The sequence below is a fragment of the Mauremys mutica genome, chromosome 12 (assembly GCF_020497125.1).
Source record: "Mauremys mutica isolate MM-2020 ecotype Southern chromosome 12, ASM2049712v1, whole genome shotgun sequence".
NCBI classification, from domain to species: domain Eukaryota; kingdom Metazoa; phylum Chordata; order Testudines; family Geoemydidae; genus Mauremys; species Mauremys mutica.
This window is the reverse complement of record NC_059083.1, coordinates 2,285,188-2,308,933: the sequence shown is the minus strand read 5'-3', so window position 1 is coordinate 2,308,933 and position 23,746 is coordinate 2,285,188. Positions and strand designations below refer to the sequence as shown.

Sequence of the window (23,746 nt, the reverse complement as noted above, 5' to 3'; positions counted from 1 at the left end):
CGATGTAGGGGGGAGAGCGACTGGGCTCAGCATGGCTGTGCCTGGCCCCCTCCCCCTCCTCCTGCTGGGGGTCTTCGCCATCCCAGGGGGCTGTTCCCGTGAGTATTGGGGTGCTACCCCCTGCTCGGGGGGAGGGGCGGGATCCTGTGCTGGGGGGCGTCGAGGGGGATGGGCCAGGGGGCAGGAAATGCTTGTATTGGGGTGAGGGGTTTTGGGGCTTAAATCCAGACACCCCCCAGGGCCCGGTTCTGCTCTTGGCCGCCTGGCTGTGAATCAGGAGCGAGCCGCTGAGACCAGGGGGTGTAAAACAAACGCGAGTCCAGAATCGAGCCCGGGTGGCTAGCTGGGCACTGGGACCCCCCGACCCCCGTAGCCGGGCGTCCTGGGGAACGAGGGGGTGTCCCGGGGAGGAGTGTGGCTGCGGGGAGTGGGAATCCCTGCCAGTTGTTACGAGGGGCGGGGGGTACAGGGAACAGGGCTCCCCTCCCAGCCGGGCTCAGTCTGTGTTTGTAGGAACCCCCGGTTCAGGGTCAGCCCTGCCCCACTTCCTGCCCCACTTCCTGCCCCCCGCCATTAGGCATGTCACGACTTCTGGCTGTGCCTCAGTTTCCCCTCCCATCCCCCGCTTTGCCCCCTCCCTGTGGGACACTGGATTTTGCGGTGACGGCTGCTCCCCAGACACCCTGCCTAGCCCCCCCCCCGTGGTTTCGATCCCCCGTCTGGCGAGCGCCCAGCACGAGGTGGGTGAGGCTGCCAGACACTAATTGCTGCTGCTAATGAAGGTTTATGGGGATCAGAAGTCAGGCTGAGGGGCCTGGTCATGCCAGACGCTGCGCGGACCCTGCTCAACTGAGATTGGGCCCCCCCACGCCCGTCACGCTGGGCAGTGCATGGACCCCTGGCCCAACAGAGAGTGAGGCCCCATCTACCCCCCTGCAGTGTGGGGTGGGGTCCCGGCTCGCCCTGGGGGCTGGGCGGGGAAGGGGGCTGCTGGCTGGTGGGGAGGGGGGTCTCTGCCCCCTGCAGTGTGGGGTGGGGTCCCGGCTCGCCCTGGGGGCTGGGTGCGGAAGGGGGCTGCTGGCTGGTGGGGAGGGGGGTCTCTCTCCCCCCTGCAGTGTGGGGTGGGGTCCCGGCTCGCCCTGGGGGCTGGGCGGGGAAGGGGGCTGCTGGCTGACGGGGGGGGGTCTGCCCCCCCTGCAGTGTGGGGTGGGTCCCGGCTCGCCCTGGGGGCTGGGCAGGGAAGGGGGCTGCTGGCTGACTGGGGGTCTCTCTCTCTCTCTCTCTCTCTCCCCGCAGACCCAGGCCCGCACTCGCTGCGCTATTTCTACACGGCGGTGTCGGAGCCCGGCCCGGGGCTGCCCCAGTTCACCGTGGTCGGGTACCTGGACGATCAGCTCTTCTTCCATTTCGACAGCGAGGGGAAGGTGGCCCAGCCCCGCGCCCCCTGGATCCAGGCCGAGGGGCCCGAGTACTGGGACCGGCAGACCTGGATCGCCAAGGGCTGGCAGGAGGCCTTCAACGGCAACGTCCGCATCGCCATGGAGCGCTACAACCAGAGCAGGGGTGAGGGGCCGGGGTGTGGGGCCTGGCGGTGACCCCAGAGCCTGGGCCTAGGAGAGACCCCAGAGCCCGGGCCTAGGAGAGACTCTGTTCTGTCTCCATCCTCCATCCCTGGCCCCCATGGTGACCCCAGGCCCGGTGGTGACCCTGTCCCATATCCCTGAGCCTAAGCATAAGAACATAAGAAAGGCCATACCGGGTCAGACCAAAGGTCCATCTAGCCCAGTATCTGTCTACCGACAGTGGCCAATGCCAGGTGCCCCTGAGGGAGTGAACCTAACAGGCAATGATCAAGTGATCTCTCTCCTGCCATCCATCTCCGTCCTCTGACAAACAGAGGCTAGGGACACCATTCTTACCCATCCTGGCTAATAGCCATTTATGGACTTAGCCACCATGAATTTATCCAGTCCCCTTTTAAACATTGTTATAGTCCAGCCTTCACAACCTCCTCAGGTAAGGAGTTCCACAAGTTGACTGTGCGCTGCGTGAAGAAGAACTTCCTTTGATTTCCTTTGAACAACGCTTCCTCAGCTCCCGTCCACTCACGCCCCTTCTCTACCTACGCTACATTGATGACATCTTCATCATCTGGACCCATGGGAAGGAGACTCTAGAAAAATTCCACCATGATTTCAACAGCTTCCACCCCACCATCAACCTCAGCCTGAACCAATCTACAAGGGAGGTCCACTTCCTAGACACTACGGTGCAAATAATTGATGGTCACATTAACACCACCCTATACCGAAAACCTACCGACCGCTATGCCTACCTTCATGCCTCCAGCTTCCATCCCGGGCACACCACAAGATCCATTGTCTACAGCCAAGCACTGAGGTACAACCGCATCTGCTCTAACCCCACAGACAGAGACCAACACCTACAAAATCTCCACCAAGCATTCTCAAAACTACAGTACCCGCACGAGGAAATAAGGAGACAGATCAACAGAGCCAGACGTGTACCCAGAAGCCTCCTACTGCAAGACAAACCCAAGAAAGAAACCAACAGGACTCCACTGGCCATCACATACAGTCCCCAACTAAAACCCCTCCAGCGCATCATCAGGGATCTACAACCCATCCTGGAGAATGATCCCACACTTTCACAAGCCTTGGGTGGCAGGCCAGTCCTCGCCCACAGACAACCTGCCAACCTGAAGCATATTCTCACCAGCAACTGCACACCGCACCATAGTAACTCTAGCTCAGGAACCAATCCATGCAACAAACCTCGATGCCAACTCTGCCCACATATCTACACCAGCGACACCATCACAGGACCTAACCAGATCAGCCACACCATCACCGGTTCATTCACCTGCACGTCCACCAATGTAATATATGCCATCATATGCCAGCAATGCCCCTCTGCTATGTACATCGGCCAAACTGGACAGTCTCTAAGGAAAAGGATAAATGGACACAAATCAGATATTAGGAATGGCAATATACAAAAACCTGTAGGAGAACACTTCAACCTCCCTGGCCACACAATAGCAGATCTTAAGGTGGCCATCCTGCAGCAAAAAAACTTCAGGACCAGACTTCAAAGAGAAACTGCTGAGCTCCAGTTCATCTGCAAATTTGACACCATCAGCTCAGGATTAAACAAAGACTGTGAATGGCTTGCCAACTACAGAACCAGTTTCTCCTCCCTTGGTTTTCACACTTCAACTGCTAGAACAGGGCCTCATCCTCCCTGATTGATCTAACCTCGTTATCTCTAGCTTGCTTCTTGCTTGCACATATAAACCTGCCCCTGGAAATTTCCACCACTTGCATCTGAAGAAGTGGGTATTCACCCACGAAAGCTCATGCTGTAAAACGTCTGTTAGTCTATAAGGTGCCACAGGACTCTTTGCTGCTTCTATAGAACCAGACTAACACGGCTACCCCTCTGATACTTCCTTTGATTTGTTTTAAACCTGCTGCCTATTAATTTCATTTGGTGACCCCTAGTTCTTGTATTATGGGAATAAGTAAATAACTTTTCCTTATCCACTTTCTCAACATCACTCATGATTTTATAGACCTCTATCATGTCCCCCCTTAGTCTCCTCTTTTCCAAACTGAAGAGTCCTAGCCTCTTTAATCTTTCCTCATATGGGACCCGTTCCAAACCCCTAATCATTTTAGTTGCCCTCCATCCCCCATCCCCAGGTCTGGCGGTGACCCTGTCCCTTGTTCCCATCCCCGGCAGTGACCCTGGGCCTAGCACAGACCCTCATCCCCATGGTGACCCCGTCACCAGGCCTGGCAGTGACCCCATCCCTTGTCCCCATCCCCAGCAGAGACCCCCGTCCCCAGGCCCAGCAGGGACCGTAGCTCTCGGCTGAGCAGTGACCGTAACCCCAGTCCCAGCCCCAGCGCTGTCCGTAAGTCTCCCCAGCCCTCGCCCTGCGCGGGGCAGTGCCCGTCACCCTGGGCAGAGGAGGAACCAGCCATCACCCCAGCCCCGGCCTCAGGGTACCCCCAGCCCCAGCGCTGAGCAGAGCTGTGACCCGGGCCCGACCCCTGGGCTAACAGTGACCCTTGTCTGACTCCTGGCTGAGCCGTGACCGGCCCCCGGCCCCAGGGCTAACGGTGATCCGACCCCGGGCCAAGCCATCGCCCCGACCCTCGCCCTGGCTGAGCCGCGTTCCCAACCTTAACCCCAGCCCCCAGCCCCCAGCCGAATCGTGTCCCCGACCCTCGTCCTGGCTGAGCCACGTTCCCAACCTTAACCCCAGCCCCCAGCCGAGCCGTGTCCCCGACCCTCGTCCTGGCTGAGCCACGTTCCCAACCTTAACCCCAGCCCCCAGCCGAGCCGTGTCCCCGACCCTCGTCCTGGCTGAGCCACGTTCCCAACCTTAACCCCAGCTCCCAGCCGAGCCGTGTCCCCGACCCTCGTCCTGGCTGAGCCACGTTCCCAACCTTAACCCCAGCCCCCAGCCGAGCCGTGTCCCCGACCCTCGCCCTGGCTGAGCCACGTTCCCAACCTTAACCCCAGCTCCCAGCCGAGCCGTGTCCCCGACCCTCGTCCTGGCTGAGCCACGTTCCCAACCTTAACCCCAGCCCCCAGCCGAGCCGTGTCCCCGACCCACCTCCAGGCCGCGCCACGTTCCCAACCTTAACCCCAGCCCCCAGCCCCCAGCCGAGCCGTGTCCCCGACCCTCGCCCTGGCTGAGCCACGTTCCCAACCTTAACCCCAGCCCCCAGCCGAGCCGTGTCCCCGACCCTCGTCCTGGCTGAGCCACGTTCCCAACCTTAACCCCAGCCCCCAGCCCCCAGCCGAGCCGTGTCCCCGACCCTCGCCCTGGCTGAGCCACGTTCCCAACCTTAACCCCAGCCCCCAGCCGAGCCGTGTCCCCGACCCTCGTCCTGGCTGAGCCTCGTTCCCAACCTTAACCCCAGCCCCCAGCCGAGCCGTGTCCCCGACCCTCGTCCTGGCTGAGCCACGTTCCCAACCTTAACCCCAGCCCCCAGCCCCCAGCCGAGCCGTGTCCCCGACCCTCACCCTGGCTGAGCCACGTTCCCAACCTTAACCCCAGCCCCCAGCCCCCAGCCGAGCCGTGTCCCCGACCCTCGCCCTGGCTGAGCCTCGTTCCCAACCTTAACCCCAGCCCCCAGCCGAGCCGTGTCCCCGATCCTCGCCATTGCTGAGCCACGTTCCCAACCTTAACCCCAGCCCCCAGCCCCCAGCCGAGCCGTGTCCCCGACCCTCACCCTGGCTGAGCCACGTTCCCAACCTTAACCCCAGCCCCCAGCCGAGCCGTGTCCCCGACCCTCGCCCTGGCTGAGCCTCGTTCCCAACCTTAAACCCAGCCCCCAGCCCCCAGCCGAGCCGTGTCCCCGACCCTCGTCCTGGCTGAGCCACGTTCCCAACCTTAACCCCAGCCCCCAGCCGAGCCGTGTCCCCGACCCTCGCCCTGGCTGAGCCTCGTTCCCAACCTTAACCCCAGCCCCCAGCCCCCAGCCGAGCCGTGTCCCCGAGCCTCGCCCTGGCTGAGCCACGTTCCCAACCTTAACCCCAGCCCCCAGCCCCCAGCCGAGCCGTGTCCCTGACCCTTGCCCTGGCTGAGCCACGTTCCCAACCTTAACCCCAGCCCCCAGCCGAGCCGTGTCCCCGACCCTCGCCCTGGCTGAGCCACGTTCCCAACCTTAACCCCAGCCCCCAGCCGAGCCGTGTCCCCGACCCTCGCTCGGCATTGAGTTCAGTAGCAGCACAAGCAACTCGCCCTGGGGTTGTCTGCGGCGGCTGGGCCGTGGGGCAGCGAGGGGTCATGGGGGCAGCGAGGCACTGTGGGGCAGCGAGGGATTGTGGGGGCAGTAAGGGGCTGTGGGGGCAGCGAGGGGCCATGGGGGCAGTGAGGGGCTGAGGGGCCGTGGCCCCGAGTCAGGTCTAACGAGCCGCGTCAGGCGCCGTGGCCGGATCTGCTGCCTCACCCGGCTCCGCGCGTCTCTCCAGGCCAGCACACCTTCCAGTACATGTACGGCTGCCAGCGGCGGGCAGACGGCAGAGCGGGGGGCTTCCGGCAGTACGGCTACGACGGGCGGGATTTCCTCTCCTACGACACCCGCACCCACACCTGGGTGGCGCCCAGCAAGGAGGCCGAGGTCACCAAGGGGAAGATGGAGGCCGACCGGCACCTGAGCCAGCAGCAGCGGGACTATCTGGAGCGGAAATGCGTCGAGTGGCTGCAGAAATACCTGGACTACGGGAAGGAGACGCTGCAGAGGAGCGGTGAGGGGGGCAGGGAGCCCACCCGGGTGGGGGGACCCCCCCCTGCAGAGACTCCCCCACTCCCTGGCCTGTCTGAGACACGAATTATATTGACCCAGGGCTGGGTTACAGGGCAAGACCCCCAGAGGTCAGCTGAGCCTTTTGGGGGGGTCCCCTTCTGTGCCATGCCGGCAGGGTGCAGAGACCCCTCCCCTGGCAGGTCCCATCTCCCCTGGGCTCCTGTGCGGGGCAGGTCCCTGTGGGGTGTTTCCCTGGCTCTGAACCCTCCTGCTTTCCAACGTCTGGACCATGGGGGGGGCTAAGGGACCCGGGTGCTGCTCACCGGCCGTGACCCCCTGACTCCCCCTCTGCCCCCTCGTCTCCCCAGAGCGCCCGGCCGTGCGGGTCACCGGCAGAGACGCCCCCGGCGGCCCCACCACCCTCTGCTGCCGGGCCCACGGCTTCTACCCCCGGGACATCGCCCTGAGCTGGCTGCGACACGGGGGGAGCAGCGAGCAGGAGACGGGGCGAGGGGGGGTCCTGCCCAACGGGGACGGGACCTACCACGCCTGGGCCACGGTGGAGATCGACCCCCGGGAGAGAGGCCTGTACCGCTGCCGTGTGGAGCACGAGAGCCTGGCCGAGCCGCTCATCACCGTGTGGGGTGAGGCTGGGGGGTGTGGACGCTGGATGAAATGGGGGGGGGTGTCACAGGGCGACTGGCCCTACAGCCCCACCGGTAACACACTTCGCTCACCTCCCCAGGTGGAGAAAATGAGCGAAGCCGCAGGACAGGCAGGGCCTGTGGCTAGCGGGGGAGGACGCTAAGACAGGAACCAGAGGGGAGGGGGCACCCCGGAAAGCCAGAGGGAGCTGATAAATAAAGCGGGGTGTGACCGCGGAGCCAGCCCGGGCTGGGGTGTGACCGCGGAGCCAGCCGGGATCCCAGCCCTGGCCGGGGTGTGACCGCGGAGCCAGCCTGGATCCCAGCTGGGCCGGGGTGTGACCGCGGAGCCAGCCGGGATCCCAGCTGGGCCGGGGTGTGACCGCGGAGCCAGCCTGGACCCCAGCCGGGCCGGGGTGTGACCGCGGAGCCAGCCGGGATCCCAGCCCTGGCCGGGGTGTGACTGCGGAGCCAGCCGGGATCCCAGCCCTGGCCGGGGTGTGACCGCGGAGCCAGCCTGGATCCCAGCCGGGCCGGGGTGTGACCGCGGAGCCAGCCTGGATCCCAGCCGGGGCCGGGTGTGACCGCGGAGCCAGCCGGGATCCCAGCGGGGCCGGGGTGTGACCGGGGAGCCAGCCGGGATCCCAGCCGGGCCGGGGGGGGACCGCGGAGCCAGCCGGGATCCCAGCCGGGCCGGGGTGTGACCGCGGAGCCAGCCGGGATCCCAGCCGGGCCGGGGTGTGACCGCGGAGCCAGCCTGGGTCCCAGCCCTGGCCGGGGTGTGACCGCGGAGCCAGCCGGGATCCCAGCCCTGGCCGGGGTGTGACTGCGGAGCCCGCCGGGATCCCAGCCCTGGCCGGGGTGTGACCGCGGAGCCAGCCTGGATCCCAGCCGGGCCGGGGTGTGACCGCGGAGCCAGCCTGGATCCCAGCCTGGGCCGGGTGTGACCGCGGAGCCAGCCCTGGCCGGGGTGTGACCGTGGAGCCAGCCGGGATCCCAGCCGGGCCGGGGTGTGACCGCGGAGCCAGCCGGGATCCCAGCCGGGCCGGGGTGTGACCGCGGAGCCAGCCGGGATCCCAGCTGGGCCGGGGTGTGACCGTGGAGCCAGCCTGGATCCCAGCCTGGGCCGGGTGTGACCGCGGAGCCAGCCGGGATCCCAGCCGGGCCGGGGTGTGACCGCGGAGCCAGCCGGGATCCCAGCTGGGCCGGGGTGTGACTGCGGAGCCAGCCGGGATCCCAGCTGGGCCGGGGTGTGACCGCGGAGCCAGCCGGGATCCCAGCCCTGGCTGGGGTCCCGGGCACTGAAATGGCGGCTGGAGGTGGAACGGGGTTGAGAACACGGCGAGCCAGGGCCGCCCAGAGGGGGGGGCAAAGGGGGCAATTTGCCCCAGGCCCCCAAGAGAAGAGCGGGGTCTCCCGCCTCCGCCCCTCTCGTGGAGCCTCAGCGCATCAAGCGCCGAGTCTCCGGCCGAGCCCCTGAGCCCCGCCCCGCTCCGAGCCGTGTGGTGAGGGGGCGGGGCTGGGAGCTCCAACGGGGCCTGAGCCCCGCCCCGCTCAGAGCGGCGTGGGGAGGGGGCGGGGCAGCTGCCTCCGCTCTGCGTGGAGTTCACAGCCCCGCCCCCTCAGCACGCGGCTCTGAGCGGGACGGAGCTCAGGCCCCGCTCGGTAAGAGGCTGGGACCGAGGGCGGGGGGGAGGAACGGGACCCGCCGGGAGCGGGGGTGGGGGCGGGAAGCGGGACCCGCCGCCGCCGAAGCGCAGCCCGATCTTCGGCGGCGGGGGGCCCCTTCTGTTCCGGGACCCGCCGCCTAAGGGCCCGGAAGGCCCGCGGCGGGGACCCCCCCCGCCACCGAATTACCGCCGAAGACCGGGCTGCGCTTCGGCGGCAGGTCCCGCTTCGGCGGTAATTCGGCGGCGGGGGGCTCCCGCCGCGGGTCGTCGGGGCACTTTGGCGGCGGGTCCCGGAACGGAAGGGCCCCCCGCCGCCGAAGACCCCGGGCCCCCGGAATCCTCTGGGCGGCCCTGCGGCGAGCCTGGTGCCAGGCCCCTGTGAGTTAGCGGGAGTTTAACAAAGGATTGAAAAGGGAGCGCGAGGCCTGGGCCCCGGGGAGAAGCGACGCTCGGGAAGGAGCAGGGAGGGAGGGGCGCCCGCTTCCCCTGGCCGCCGGGGTTTGCAGAATAAGGGACGTTCCCAGAACAGACTCACCGCGGGGTACGGCGCATGGGGCAGGGTAAAGAGACAGCCCTGGGGGTGCGACTGGGGCATGGGAAGGACGTGGTGTTTGGGGGGGTCTCTCACTCCCTGCTCCCTTGCAGAGCCCCCGTCCCGCTCGGCCCTGCTCCCGGCGCTGATCGGGGCCGTCGCTGTGGCTGCCCTGCTCGCTGGGGCAGCCGGGTTTGTTCTCTGGAGGAGGCGGCGCTCAGGTAATGGGGGGCCGGTGGTGCCACCTCTCAGCGTGGGGTGTGTGGTGGGGCCCGGGGGCTGCAGCAATCTGGAGGGGGACCCCTGCGAGGGGGCTGTGTCACTGGGTGACTGCCCTGCGGGGGGCTGGGCCAGAGACCCCGCTGGGGGCTGCTGCTGGGCCAGAGCCAGAGACGGGGTGGATGGCGCTGGGTCTCTCTGTTCCCTTCCTTACGCCCGGCTTCCCCCGGGACACTGAGTCGCGCCCTGAGCCCCCGGGGTCTGTGCTGGGCCGGGAACACGGATCGGAGCCGGTTCCTGCCTCGGGAGCGGCCGCACTCACTGCAATCTGCCTTCTCTCTGCAGGGAAAACCGGAGCCGGCTACACCCCAGCTCAGGGTGAGTGTGAGCCCGTCCCGGCTGCTGGCAGGTGTGGGGAGGGGGCACAGCCCGGCCTGGGGACCCTCCCCTGGGACCGGGCGCTAACGCCCCATCGCCCCCTGCTCAGCCAGTCACCCGCAATCCCCTGTGTCGCGCGACGTGCCCCCAGCTCTGCAGGGTGCAGAGAGCTTGTAGGTACAGAGAACCGGACCCCTCAGCCGGGTCCATCCTGGGGGGCAGCGAGCCAGACCCCCACGTCTGCACTTCACTCCTCGTCCCCAGCCAGCTCCAGACTGAAACCTCCTCCAGCCCCTCCTCCTCTGGCCTTTGTCTCTTTCCCAGGCCAGGAGGTCACCTGATCTCTTTGTTCACCTTTAGCTATTTCCTTGCAGGGGGGAAGGGTCCTGACCATTTGTTGCCAGGAGACAGAGTGTCGGCCATCTGTGCACCCTGGAGACTTAAGAAATGCACAGGGGAAACTGAGGCACCCACACAGTATTCAGAGGAAACATTAAAAACAGTCCCACTTCGTCCCAGCTGGCTCTGCCCGGGGCAGCTCTGGGTGATGCTGTTCCCTGTCTGGGGCAGGCCGGGGGGTGGTGAGCCTGGGGGGCGGGGGGAGGGTGGAATCGATTCCTGGGGAGGCATTTGCCTCGCCTGCACCAGTTCAGGAGACACTAACCCCCCTTCTCCCCCCACAGAGGGCAACCGGGACTCCAGCTCCTCTCCGGAAGGTAAGGGGTTAATGATGGAGCAGGAGGGGTGACCCGTTAACCCTTCAGTTCCCGGTCAGAGGCCCCAGCAGGGAGACCAGGTGGGGGTGGGATCTCTGGGGGGGGCTGTGAAAGGGACTTGAGGATTCACCCCCACACCCACCAGGAGGGTCATCTGTGAGCAGAGCAGGTAACCAGGGGCCCGTCCTTTCCCCTCTCTGGGGCCAGGCTCCCCCCGGCAGAGCTGGGAGGGACGGTCCCTGAGATCCCACCGCGGGGGCCCTGCCACATGGGCCCTTCCTCGCCCAGCCTCGGGGTCAGGGCCCCCCAGGCCGAGCCGGCAGCGATGGTCCCTGGCTCCCAGGGCAGCTCCCCTGGGGAGGGGTGGGTCTAACGGGACGAGTGGGGCTGGAACCCCTCCGAGGGGGGCCGTGACCCCGGGAGCACACTCACCCCCTGGGCTCGGAGACGCTGACCCTGTCCCCTTCTCCCCACAGCCAGCCACAAAGGATCCAGCAAAGGATCCAGCAGGGGTAAGTGCTGGGTGGTCCAGCCCCCTTGGGGATCGGCTGCAGTCACGGAGACCTCTATGGGGAGACGCCTTCTCCAGGCCTGACCCGGGGCGCCCGGGACTCGGGGGGGGGGAGGTTGTGTGGGGGGGCTGCAGCCCACAATGTCTCAGCCCCTATATGAACTGGGACAGGAGTGGGGCTGAGTGTGACCCCGCACAGCAGAGCTGGGCTGGGACCCAGATATCAGGACCCTCAGATCCTGACCCCCCCGGCCATTCCTGCCCCAGCTGGGGTCCCTGCACTCCCCCACCCAGCCTCCAGCCCTGGTGCGTTAGGGGGATTATTACCCCAGAACTGGGTCTGCCTGGCCCCGGCCGCTGCCCCCTTTCTGATCCCTTCCCACGGTCCCTGCCTGGGCTGGGCCATTTCTGGGCCTGCGAGACGTTCTGCTCACCCCAGTCTGATCCCAGAGGTGCGGGGTGGGGGGATCGGCCAGGAACCAGCCCCCGGCAGAGCTAACCCCCTTCTCCCTCCCACAGGCAGCGACTCCGGGTGTGACACCGGCTCGCTAGGTAAGTGGTGACTCCAGCCCAGGGCGCTGGCTGCTCTCTGGGCGTGCGGCTCCCCCCGGCCATAGGCCCAGAGCCCCCCAGGCCCTGCCCCTCTAGCAGACCAGCCTGGGGGCAGAGCGGGGGAGTCTGAGTGCCTGCTCCCCGCGGTGGGGAGCAATGAACCCGCCTGGGAACTCCCTCCTCTTCCCCCCACCCTGCCCAGACAGAGCTGGGAGCGACCCTGCTGGGTGTGGAGCGTCTCACCCCATCTGGCCCTGCTGCGGGAGGGTCTGGAGAACGGCCTGGGGTGGGGGGACCCCCGTCCGGCTGCAGCGGGTCCCTCTCCGGTGTCAGCCCTGAACCCTACGAACAGACACGGCTCCTGCAGAGGCGCCAGTAGAAAAAGGGGGTGCACTGGGGGGCACTGCCAGAAAAGGGGGGCATGGGGGCTGCCAGAAAAGGGGGGGCTCTGGGCTCCCCCCAACTCCCTGTATCTCGTTCCTGCAGGGTCGGCAGCCACAAGTGTGGGAGTGACCAGTCTCCATCCAGAAGCTCAGCAGCTCCTCCCCGTGAATGTTCCTGCCCCACCCGACGACGGGGACCCCCCAGCGGGCATGGTCTAGGCTGGAGTCGTTCCTGGGGTCTCCCCCCCCCTTGACTGCTGACTGCCCGTGTGACCTGGACTGAATCCCTCACCCTTTCCTTCTGCCTCAGCGCCCAGGCCCCAGGTGCGACGCTCGGCTGCCTTGCGGGGCCGTGGTGGGTTTGTGGATAAATCTCTGCATTAAGCATCTTCATGTAACTTTCCTATGCCTTTGTATTGTGCCTCTGTTCTCCTACAACTCTGTATCAGATCCTTAGAAAGAAAACTTTGTACTGAGCCTTGGTATAATGTTAAAAAATGTCTTTTCGCTAGGAGTAGAATAAGATCCCCCCCCCCCCCCAATCAATTGCCCCGTGGAATGAGCGAGCTGTGAATGAGGAAGGCGGGAGCAGCACCTCCAGGCAGCTGCACCCCCTGGAGAGGGGCTGGGAGCCAGCCCCAAGGACAATAAACGTGTCCAGTGGGCTCCCTAGGGAAGCTCAGACACTGGTGGCCTCGGGGGTTAGCAGCCAGCACCTGCTTTTGGAAACACCCTCTGTGCAGCACTGGGACACCCCCAGAAGGAAGCAGCACAAAGGGCCAAGGGCCACAGACACAGATTTTGGAGCTGGTGCAGATTTGCACGAGAGGGAAGCTGCTATAAACGTGAGGTGTCTTGCAGAGCACCCCGGCTCCACCCCTCCCCCATCTAACTCCCCTGGCCAGTGCAGGGGAGGGGAGCAGCTAGTTGGTAACAACAACAAGACAGAGTGTGTGTATGTGTGTGTGTGTGTGTGTGTGATATCGATCATATGCAGCTGGCACACTGCGGGTTGATACGTGTATTACCATTAAATGTGGGGCTTTGCCTTATCCCCCCTGAAAAGATCCTGTGCAGCACTTTAAGTGCAACAGGTTAAGTACCTGGGATCTGTCAGACTTACAGTGAAAGCTGCTGTGTGGGGCAGGGACCCTTTGATTTCTCAACCAGGGGACATGCACCCTTGGGGGATCACAGAGACCTGCCAGGGGGTACATCAACTCCACTGGATATTTCCCTAGTTGTGCAGCAGGCTACACAAAAAACACCCGTGAAATCGGTGCAAACTGCAGTTTCATACCGTGACTGTTTCCATGGCTGTGTGTAATGCACAGTGCACTGACACGTAAGTGCAATGTTTATATTCCAGTTAATTTATCTTATAATTATACAGTAAAAATGTACTACGGTATTTTTCACTCCATGCATCCGATGAAGTGGGCTGTAACATAGAATCATAGAATATCAAGCTTGGAAGGGACCTCAGGAGCCTCTGCCCATGAAAAGCTTCTGCCCAAATAAATGTGTTAGTCTCTAAGGTGCCATAAGGCCTCCTGTTCTTTGTGCGCATACAGACTGACACGCCTCCACTCTGAAATGTTTCAGTAACAGTGTGACTGAGACACGTCTGATTTTTAAGTACTTTTAAGTGAGGTGAAACTTGGGGGACACAAGACAATCCGCCTTCGGAAAGGGGGACAGTCTGGAAAGCGTGAGAGCCGCTGGACTCGCTCGTGTCACTGAACCCCTGGAATAAAGGCCCTGTCTCTGCTGTGCCCCTCACCTGTTGGGTGTTTGCTGTGTCTGTCTGAGCCCGTCTCCCCTCCCGGCGCCGGGCTCTGCTGCCCCCGCGAGCCGAACCGCCCTGTTGCTGAGAACTGAAAACTCCAGTCAATGCAGGAGGATTCACAGGCCGAGGCCTGGGGCGTCCCCTGTTGGTGCCGTTGCAGCCAGGAGCCGGTAAAGCCCAATGGCTCTGTCACAGACAGACCCGGCTAACACCGCGCAGACCACGGCGCTCTCAGTCCCAGCGGCTCTGGGTCTGTGCAGGGCATAGACACCCCAGCCCCCCCTGCCCCTCCTCAGACGGCCCTCAGAGCCGGACCCGGGGCAGTGCGTTCATTGCCCGTTTTGCAGTCGTGTCGGGGGTGCCCAGTCCAGCCGGAGACCCCCCGGCGCCAGGCGCTGCACAGCCGGTCCCTGCCCCAGGGAGCTGACAGCTCTGGGGAGAGACGCTCAGACGGGTTAACGTCGCTGGCGTCAGCACGGTGCGGCCCTTGGCGGAGGAGGCTGCGCCCGGGGATCCTGGCCTAGCGATGCGTTAGCGGCATGTCGGGGCCTGTCTCAGCTCGGCGTGGGGCAGATGTGGGCAGGATCCCCACGGATCTAGCTGGCCTGGGGCAGGGTGCAGCTCCCGTGGGGACTGGCACAACCGGCAGTTCAGCCCCAGCTCCCTGCCGCTGGGTGTGACCCGCGCTGGGCCTGGCGGGCGCCAGAGGCCGGATAGCAGCAGCTCAGCCGTTCCCCCGCGCTCCGGTCCCCATGTGACTGCCTCGAACTCGGCTGCTGGGGGACTGGCGAGGAGGTGTGACTGCGGGCTGCAGCGAGCGCACTGCGACTTCGCCATCCTGTCCCCCCGGCCCCCGGCACGGGGAACCTGCAGCCCTGCGGCGAGCGGGGAGAGTTAAACACAGCCTGAGCCGCTGCGCCGGTTGCCGGGCCTGGACGGGAGCCCGTCACCGCAGCCAGCCGCCCGCAGCGGGGCAGTGCCCACCGCACAGAGCGCCGGCCACAGGGGGACAGACACACCCCGACCCCCTGGGGAGCTCGCCCTGGTCGCTGGGTTCGATCCAGCGGCCTTCTACTGCCCATGGGGCAGCCTGGGGTGGGCACGGGGGTCTGTGGGGCAGGGGGAAGGGCTCAGGAGATCAGGCAGGGCCGGCTGGGGGGTGTAACGAAGCAGAGTCTCCCCACAATCCACCAGGAGCTTTGTTATTCGCTGTTGAGTTTGTGTGGAAAGTGCCCAGATGCCAGGGTGACGGGCAGCAGGATAACACCCCCCCCCCCCCGCGTGAGAGGCCAGGAGGCAGGGCCTGGAGCGATGGGGAGGTCAATGGGGAGGGAGGACATGGGCAGGGCGAGGATTAAAGGTGTGTGTGGGGGGGAGTTAAGGGAGCCAGGACTCCTGGGTTCTCTCCTGGACTAAGGCTCCTAAATCACTTTAGCTCTTTGGAAGACGCCCCTGGGCAGCGCAGGGGGCAGGCTGAGGGGCACGTGGGTAATGTGAGCAGATGGGGGGAGGCTCATTGGGGGTGCGGGGGGGGTGGCTGTGTGTGTGTGTGGGGAACCTGGTGTGTGTCTGTGACTCTAAGCACAGAAGGTTCAGTTCTCTGACCCCATGTCTGTGACTGTAACTGAAGAGTGGGGGGGTGTCCAGGCCCCTCCCGTGCCTGGGTGGGGCTGGGTGGGGCTGCGGGCGGGGGGGGGGTCCCCGGGCCTGCCCCCCCCCCCCCAGCTGTGCCGGAATCTCACTTCCTCCCTGGCCCGGCCCCGTGGGTCTGTCGCAACGGGCAGGACACGCCCGTGGTGCCCAATCCCCGCGGGGGGGCGGCTCCCAGGGCCGGCAGCAGCGCCCCCCGCCCGCCCCACAGCACAGCGGGATCGCGACCCACACGGCATGGGGGGCCCAGGCAGCCTCCTCCTCCTCCCCCTCCTCCTGCTGGGGGGCGCTGAGTCACGTGAGTAGGGGCAACCGGGGGCTTAACCCCTCCCCCAGGAGTGGAGGGTGGGGGCTGAGAGCCAGGACGCCTGGGTTCTCTCCCCGGGACCCCGGCTCTGGGAGGGGAGTGGGGGCTAGTGGGTCAGAGCAGGGGGGCTGGGAGCCAGGACTCCTGGGTTCTCTCCCCGGCTCTGGGAGGGGAGTGGGGGCTCGTGGGTTAGAGCAGGGGGGCTGGGAGCCAGGACTCCTGGGTTCTCTCCCCGGCTCTGGGAGGGGAGTGGGGGCTCGTGGGTTAGAGCGGGGAGGGCTGGGAGCCAGGACTCCTGGGTTCTCTCCCCGGCTCTGGGAGGGGAGTGGGGGCTCGTGGGTTAGAGCAGGGGGGGCTGGGAGCCCGGACTCCTGGGTTCTCTCCCCGGCTCTGGGAGGGGAGTGGGGGCTCGTGGGTTAGAGCAGGGGGGGCTGGGAGCCAGGACTCCTGGGTTCCCTCCGTGGCTCTGGGAGGGGAGTGGGGGCTGGTGGGTTAGAGCAGGAGGGCTGGGAGCCAGGACTCCTGGGTTCTCTCCCCAGCTCTGGGAGGGGAGTGGGGGCTCGTGGGTTAGAGTGGGGAGGGCTGGGAGCCAGGACTCCTGGGTTCTCTCCCCGGCTCTGGGGGACATTTCTCTGCCACAGGCACCGAGGGGTGTAGTGGTATATTTCCGGTGGTATTGGGGGAGGGGTGGGAGGCACTGCCCTGATGGGGGAGCGCCTGGCAGCAGTCTGGGGTCCCAGTGGATAGTGGGTGGGTTGTGGGGGGCCGGGAGCTCCCTGGGGAGTTGGGGCCAGACCCACCCCCGAGGGTGATGTCACTGGGCTGGGGCCGGATGTGACAGCGACCCCCCCTCCCCACCGTTTTCATCCCACGTCTGCCCCTGTCCCACCTCCACTCTCCCTGCAGCCCTGTGCCTGGGCTAGGGACTCGGGGTTCACGGGCTGTGCGGTGGCAGGGCTGCCCTGCGGTGCTGGGGAAGGGAACTCCGTGTGTCTGTCTGTCCACTGGCTGTGTGTGTGTGTGTGTCCGTCCATCCCTCCCTCCCTTCCTGCTGGGCATGTATGTGTGTGCCGCATCCGTGCACACACACCCTCTGCCCCATTCTCAGCAAAATTGTTCACTCCCTACTGTGTGTCAGGTGCCCTGTAGTGCTCCCAGCTGCTGGCGATTCCCCGTTGGCTCTGTGCTTGAGGAGATGAGTGAGCCGTGTGTCAATCCCCCTTACAATTACATTGGGTTTTTGGGGGGTCTCTGTGGAGCTGTGGGGAGTGGGGGCTGCTCTTCCGGTGTTTGGGGAGGGGGTGCAGACAGACCCCGCTAACACCGCCGCTCCCCGCCCCCCCGCAGGGTCGCACTCCCTGCAGTACTTCCTGACGGCCGTCTCGGAGCCCGGCCCAGGGGTGCCCGAGTTCACCGTGGCCGGCTACGTGGACGGGCAGTGCTTTGTGGAGTACGACGGCGAGGCCCAGCAGATGCGGCCCCGGGCGCCCTGGATGCAGGAGACCCAGCCCGAGGTCTGGGAGCGGGAGAACCACGTCCACAAGGTGCGTCAGGCCTGCTTCCGGGGCAAGGTGCGGAGCCACAGGCACCTCTACAACCAGAGCAGGGGTGAGTCTGCGCCCGCCCGCGGCCAGAGGGGCCGGGGCACTGGGGGCAGGGGGGGCGGAAGAGAGGGGACCTTGAGCACTGCTCTGGGAGCCAGGACTCCTGGGTTCTCTCCCCGGCTCTGGGAGGGGACTGGGGGCTGGGAGCCAGGACTCCTGGGTTCTCTCCCTGGCTCTGGGAGGGGACTGGGGGCTAGGAGCTAGGACTCCTGGGTTCTCTCCCCAGCTCTGGGAGGGGAGTGGGAGCTGGGAGCCAGGACTCCTGGGTTCTCTCCCCGGCTCTTTTCCCCTGACCTGCTGGGTGACCTTGGCCAAGTCAGGGCCCCTCTCCGTGCCTCAGTTTCCCCTCTGGTTTCTTGTCTCTTTGCCCCGTGAGCTGTTTGGGGCAGGAACCGTCTCTCACTGTGTCTGTGCAGCGCCCCCAGCGGGCCGGGGCTCCCTACCCCCCTCTCTGTTCCCAGGAATGGCCAGATCAGAACCAAGGTCCATGCAGTCCTGCCAGCAAGGACCCCGCGGGGGGCAGATGAGGGCTGGCACTGAGGGGGGCACTGGGCAGGGCACCTGGGGAGGGGCAGGCTCCCTGCTAAGCAGGGTCTGGGGGGGATCCAGGGAGGGGTCACACACCCAGCAGTGGTCCTGGCTCCGTGGGGTCCCCGTCCCAACCCCACCCCCGGCTCTGCCCCACACAGGCTTCCACATCTTCCAGTACGCCTACGGCTGCGAGATCCGGGCCGACGGCAGCACCGGGGGCTTCCGGCGCTTTGGCTACGACGGGGGCGACTTCCTGATCTACGACGCCACCCGGCACCGCTGGGAGGCTCCCGCCCGGGAGGCCGAGGCCACCCAGCGCCGCTGGAACGGGGACCCGGTCGCCCTGCAGTACTATCGCCACTTCCTGGAGCGGGAGTGCGTGGAGGCCCTGCAACGCTACCTGCAGCTCGGGCAGGGGGCGCTGGCCAGGCGGGGTGAGCACGGGGGGCGCTGGGGGGCGGGGTGAGGGCAGGGGGCGCTGGCCAGGCGGGGTGAGGGCAGGAGGCGCTGGGGGGCGGGGTGAGGGCAGGGGCGCTGGCCAGGCGGGGTGAGGGCGGGGGGTGCTGGGGGGTGGGGTGAGGGCAGGTGGCGCTGGCCAGGCGGGGTGAGCACGGGGGGCGCTTGGGGGGTGGGGTGAGGGCAGGGGGCGCAGGCCAGGCGGGGGAGGTGGGGAAGGGGCCATGGGGCTGGGTGGAGAGCAGGGGGCGCTGGGGTGCGGGGTGAGGGCAGGGGGCACTGGGGGGTGGGGTAAGGGCAGGGGGCGCTGGCCAGGCGGGGTGAGGGCAGGGGGCGCTGGGAGAGGGGGAAGATGGGTGCTGGGGGGGAGGACCTCCCTTGGGGCCATGGGCCTGGGGGGCAGGGACATCCCTGATGCTCCCTGACTTCCCATTTGGGGACACCCCTGCCCCAGGGATCCCCTGGCCCCTCACTCCGGGTCTGTGTCCCCATCCGGGCCCAGGGAGGGATGTTGGGGCGGGTGCTGGTAACGGCCGGGGGGACCCGGGTGCTGCTCACGGGCCCTAACCCTGCGGTTCCCCCTCTGCCCGCTCTTCTCCCCAGAGCGCCCGGCCGTGCGGGTCACCGGCAGAGACGCCCCCGGCGGCCCCACCACCCTCTGCTGCCGGGCCCACGGCTTCTACCCCCGGGACATCGCCCTGAGCTGGCTGCGACACGGGGGGAGCAGCGAGCAGGAGACGGGGCGAGGGGGGGTCCTGCCCAACGGGGACGGGACCTACCACGCCTGGGCCACGGTGGAGATCGACCCCCGGGAGAGAGGCCTGTACCGCTGCCGTGTGGAGCATGAGAGCCTGGCCGAGCCGCTCATCACCGGGTGGGGTGAGGCTGGGGGCGGGGCTGAGCCCCTGCATGGGCGATGGGGACTGACCCTGTGATGGGGAGGGGGCTATGGGGCACTGACGGGGGAGGGGATGACTGACCCCTGTGATGGGGGAGGAGCTCAGGGGGGCTATGGGGCACTGATGGGGGACAGGGTGACTGACCCCTGTGATGGGGGAGGATATCGGGGGGGGGGCTATGGGGCACTGACAGGGGAGGGGGTGACTGACCCTATGCTGGGGGAGGATATCAGGGGGGGCTATGGGGCACTGACGGGGGAGGGGGTGACTGACTCCATGCTGGGGGAGGATCCCAGGGGCGGGGGCTATGGGACACTGATGGGGGAGGGGGTGACTGACCCCATGCTGGGGGAGGATCTGGGGGGGGCTATGGGGCACTGATGGGGGAGGGGTGACTGACCCCATGCTGGGGGAGGAGCTCAGGGGGGGCTATGGGGCACTGATGGGGGAGGGGTGACACACCCCATGCTGGGGGAGGATATCGGGAGGGGCTATGGGGCACTGATGGGGGAGGGGGTGACTGACCCCATGCTGGGGGAGGATATCGGGGGGGGGTTATGGGGCACTGATGGGAGAGGGGGTGACTGACCCCATGCTGGGGGAGGGTCTCGGGGGGGCTATGGGGCACTGACGGGGGAGGGAGTGACTGACCCCATGCTGGGGGAGGGTCTCGGGGGGGGGCTATGGGGCACTGACGGGGGAGCAGGGCAGTGGGGGGGGTCTCGCCCGGTTCCCCTGAGCCCCTGTCCTGTCTCCGTCTCAGAGCCGCCGTCCGAGTCGCTGCTGGTCCCGGTGGTGGCGGGCGTGATCCTGGCCCTGGGGGCGGTCGCCGTGCTGGCCGGCCTGGCCTGGAGGAGGAGGCAGTCAGGTACGGAGCGGGGGCGGGGGTTCCCGGGCTGCCCCACGCCCTGCCCCCCATCCCCCAGCGCTGGCAGGGACACTGGGAGGGAGCCGGCCGCTCACCCTGGGGTGTCTGGTCCCCTCCCCGCATGCTGGGTTTATCGGGGACCCCGAGCCCAGGTGTCCGTGCTGGGCCGGGCCGGAGAGCGACCAGACCCGGCTCCTGCCCTCGCTGAGACCTGCCTTCTCCCCGCAGGGCCCAAGGCGGATCTGTACTCGCCGGCGCCGGGTGAGTGAGACTCCGCCGCGCTGGGCCGGGCGCTGTCCGTGTCCCCCCGCCGAGACCGGCCTGGCCTCGGCGCCGAGCTGTGGGGTGTGGGGCGAGCTGGGGAGCAGGGTCCGGGCACCACGAACGCCCCGAGGGCGCTGGGCCTGCCGGGACGGTCGCTGTCCTGTGGGTCTCTCTGAAACCCGAACCCCACGCCCAGTCCCCGGGGCCCCTGGCGGGAGATCAGCTCCCATGCGCCTTCCCGAAATCAGGCGTCAGTGACTCCCGGGGGCGGGGGGATTAACCCCTGGAACAGCTGGCCGCGGCCAGGGCGATTCTCCGTCTCTGGCAGGGCTTAGCTCACAGGGGGGGGTTTGCTCCCAGATCTGCCCTGGGGATCCTTGTGGGGCCGGTCGCCTTCCCTGCCTGGGCTGGGCCGTTTCTTTGCCTCTGTGTCACAATCTGACCAGCCCGTTTGTTCCCCGTGGGGCGGGGAGGTGGGGGCCTGAGCCCAGGGGAGCGTAGCGAGCCCCACCAGAGACTGACCCCTTCCCTTCTCCCCCCACAGCCAGCGAGCATGGATCGGACAGCTCCATCACCGGTACGTGGGGGGGACTCTGAGCTCGGTGGAGACCCCCAGGCCTGGCCCCTCCGACAAACCAGCCCTGAGCTCCAGGCTGGGGTGCTGAGTGCGGGACCGGGTCTGCGGCTGGGTCTGTCTCCCCTCTGCAGGGAGGGGTTCCAGGCAGCGGGGGCCCTGGGGGGTGTCTCTGGGAGGGGGAGAGCTTGGGGGGTCTCTCTGGGGAGCGGCCCCGGGGGAACCCCCCCACCAGCCCCTCTCTGACCCGTACGGACACGGCTCGGGGCAGACCCTGACTCTCCCGTGTCTCCCTCCTGCAGCTCTAACGTAGCCGATCGGAGCCGGAGGAGACTCCAGACTGTGAAGACACGGACTGATCGGGGGGGCTCCAGCCCCCCAGCCCCTCCTCAGCGTTATCTCCCTGTTACTCCTGGCGTAGGGCCTCGGAGCTGTGCGAGGTGAACAGCCCCACGTCTCCTGAACCTCCCGCCTCCCTGGGACCCACTGCTGGGGCTGCCTGCCCCGTGCTCTGCGTGTCGGACGCGCACTGGGCAGCCCCGATGGGCACGGCCGGCCCCATTCACTGCATGGTTTATTTCATGTGTGAGTCCCTCGGGGCAGGGACCGCGGCCTCCTTATCTCTGGGGTGCACGGAGCCCCCGCCCAGCAGCCACTGGGGGAGGGCCGGTCACGTGGAAAACCGCAATTTTTGGCCCCAAACTGAACATTTCTGGCTGAAAACCACCAAATTTCACGTGGCGAAGCTGCCGCCGTCGCCCGGGGGAGCTGGAGTTCGGGTGCCCCGCGCTCCCACTCGCTGTAGGCCGGGCTCCCTCGGTGCATCATGGGAGTCCCTGCTGGTGGGAGCAGTGCGGTCTGGGAGCCAGGACTCCTGGGTCCTATTCCCAGCTCTGCTGCTGGCTCGCTGTGAGGCCCTGAGTGATTCCTGTCCCCGCTCCGTGCCTCAGTTTCCCCCTCTTGAAAACAGGGAGAAAACTTTACTTCCTGTCCTGAGGGGGGGGGGGGGCTTGTGAGGGTGCCTGTTACAGGGCCTTGTCCCATAGGTAGGTGTGTGTGTGTGTGTGTGTGTGTGTGTGTGTGTGTGTGTGTCTCTCTCTCTCTCTCTCTCTCTCTGTTTAAAGCACTTTGAAGACAGTTTGTCACAGCACCCAGCAGTGGAGGGAGGAGGGTTCTGGTGCTGCTGGCACTGGGTGGACCCGCAGAACCGGGGTCTGACCCGCTGCCGTCCCTACCCCAGCCCCAGGCACAAACTCCTCGCTGGGCCGTGTGCGTTGTCCCCGGGATACAGACACGGCCCTTTCTGTGCTGCCCTGGGAGTGCGTCCGGCGCGGGGGCTCCGTGGACCCTGGGCCTGCAGCTGCGGGTCTGTCCCGTGTCTGCGGCTGGGGGTCTGGCAGCTGGTGTGTGTGTTCTCGTCGGCGTGAGACGGACCCGCCAGAGACTGTCACGCTGCTGTTAAAATCAGCTTTTCATTCACTATAAACGTCGACACAAAATTAACCAAAGTGGAAACGACCCATTTTTACCTCGTGGAAATGAACCGTTCGGCCGCGTCAGGCGATAACGAGGGATGGTTCGTTTTGCCGTTTGCCCTGGTACCACACAGTTCACTGAAATCACCCCGTTCCCCGGAGCATTTCCCTTCTCATTGGTCGCATTTCTCAATGCACCAAATCTTTGTAAGATGTTTTCTAGCCCTGCTGGCACCTGGCAACCACAACACCCCTAGGGGCTCGAACCCGGAGGGTGTTTAAACAGAACCGGGAGTTTGAAAATCCTCCGTGGTTTTTTTTAAGCTGATCTCAAATTTTCAGGGGCCCAGCTGGTGATTTCCGACCCCTCGGAGTTACGGATATAAGCGTTGCTCCTCGGCGACCCCCCAGCTGCGCTCTCGGGGCGGGCTCCTCAGCGGTGGAGATCAGCGTGGCCACGCCGGGGCGATGGAGCTCAGTTACCCCAGCGGGAGCGCTGGCCCCTCGGTGCTGGTGATGCTCCGTCTCCCGCTGTGCGGCGTGGGCAGAGCTGTGTGTGCTGAGGGGCGCCATTGCAGGCTGGCTTTGAGGTTGGGTTTTCCTCCCCCAGGCCTGCTCGTCGCTCCCCGTCGCCCAGCCTGTGACGAAGTGGGGGATTTTCTTGTTTTTTCCAACACACCTGTGACGAACTGGGACTGTTCTCAATGTTTTCTCTGAATACTGTGTGGGTGCCTCAGTCTCCCCTATGCAGTTCTTAGGTATCTAGGTGGTGGATCAGGGGGTGTGATTGCTGCAGAGGAAGGGGCCAGTGCACATAAATGCCTGACACTGTCTCCTAGCAACTGATGGCCTGGGCCCCTCCCCTGCAAAGGTGCCGGCTGAAGGTGTTGGAGACACAGAGGTCAGGTGACCTCCTGGCCCGGGAAAGGGGCTGAGCAGAGGGGGGGCTGGAGGGGGTTTCAGTCTGGAGCTGGCTGGGGACGAGGAGTGAGGGCAGACGTGGGGGTCTGGCTCACTGCCCCCCAGAATGGACCCGGCCGAGGGGTCCCGTTCGCGGTACCTACAAGCTCTGTGTTAGACCCTGTTCCTGTCATCGAATAAACCTCTGTGTTCCTGGCTGGCTGAGAGTCACGTCTGACTGCGCAGTGGGGGGGCAGGACCCTGTGGCCCCCCCAGGACCCCGCCTGGGCGACTCGCTGTGGGAAGCGCACGGAGGGGCAGGGGATGCTGAATGCTCCCAGGAGAGACCCAGGAGGTGAAGCCGTGGGAGCTTCTTGCCCTGCAGACAGGCTGCTCCGAGGGAGAGGAGGCTCCCAGAGTCCTGCCTGGCTCAGTGGGGAGCAGCTCCAGAGCATCGCCCGGGGACCCCGTGACACCCCAGCGCTACCGACGGTTGTGATACATTACTCTGTCTTTCCTTAAAGCCCCAGCTCCTGG

General features: G+C 66.1%; 2 protein-coding genes across 3 annotated transcripts; both read left to right on the top strand.

The window, feature by feature from the left end:
• LOC123346407 (class I histocompatibility antigen, F10 alpha chain-like) lies at positions 1-13,471 on the top strand. Of its 2 annotated transcripts, none has more exons than XM_044983790.1 (10): positions 1-98; positions 1,297-1,563; positions 6,013-6,288; positions 6,656-6,931; positions 9,247-9,354; positions 9,698-9,730; positions 10,414-10,446; positions 10,923-10,958; positions 11,477-11,509; positions 11,996-13,471. In XM_044983790.1, exons 1-10 carry the CDS (start codon positions 32-34, stop codon positions 12,109-12,111), a joined length of 1,245 nt encoding a protein of 414 aa, XP_044839725.1. In that variant the 5' UTR covers positions 1-31; the 3' UTR covers positions 12,112-13,471. The 2 variants fall into 2 exon arrangements, with proteins under 2 accessions (XP_044839725.1, XP_044839726.1); XM_044983791.1 differs by having other exon boundaries at positions 23-98; positions 1,303-1,563.
• Positions 13,472-15,448: 1,977 nt separating this feature from the next.
• On the top strand, positions 15,449-23,048 carry LOC123346449 (major histocompatibility complex class I-related gene protein-like). The gene is made up of 8 exons (XM_044983847.1): positions 15,449-15,629; positions 16,986-17,246; positions 17,932-18,207; positions 18,833-19,108; positions 19,892-19,996; positions 20,225-20,257; positions 20,805-20,837; positions 21,137-23,048. Exons 1-8 carry the CDS (start codon positions 15,569-15,571, stop codon positions 21,145-21,147), a joined length of 1,056 nt encoding a protein of 351 aa, XP_044839782.1. The 5' UTR covers positions 15,449-15,568; the 3' UTR covers positions 21,148-23,048.
• The last annotated feature ends 698 nt before the right edge of the window (positions 23,049-23,746 follow it).

Bases quoted from the DNA above. Each gene is read 5' to 3' on its own strand.
- LOC123346407 (XM_044983790.1), top strand. From the start codon at position 32: ATGGCTGTGCCTGGCCCCCTCCCCCTCCTCCTGCTGGGGGTCTTCGCC. The intron at 99-1,296 runs GTGAGTATTGGG...CTCTCCCCGCAG, and splicing joins CATCCCAGGGGGCTGTTCCC to ACCCAGGCCCGCACTCGCTG. The intron at 9,355-9,697 runs GTAATGGGGGGC...TTCTCTCTGCAG, and splicing joins CTGGAGGAGGCGGCGCTCAG to GGAAAACCGGAGCCGGCTAC.
- LOC123346449 (XM_044983847.1), top strand. From the start codon at position 15,569: ATGGGGGGCCCAGGCAGCCTCCTCCTCCTCCCCCTCCTCCTGCTGGGG. The intron at 15,630-16,985 runs GTGAGTAGGGGC...GCCCCCCCGCAG, and splicing joins GCTGGGGGGCGCTGAGTCAC to GGTCGCACTCCCTGCAGTAC. The intron at 20,258-20,804 runs GTGAGTGAGACT...CTCCCCCCACAG, and splicing joins TCTGTACTCGCCGGCGCCGG to CCAGCGAGCATGGATCGGAC.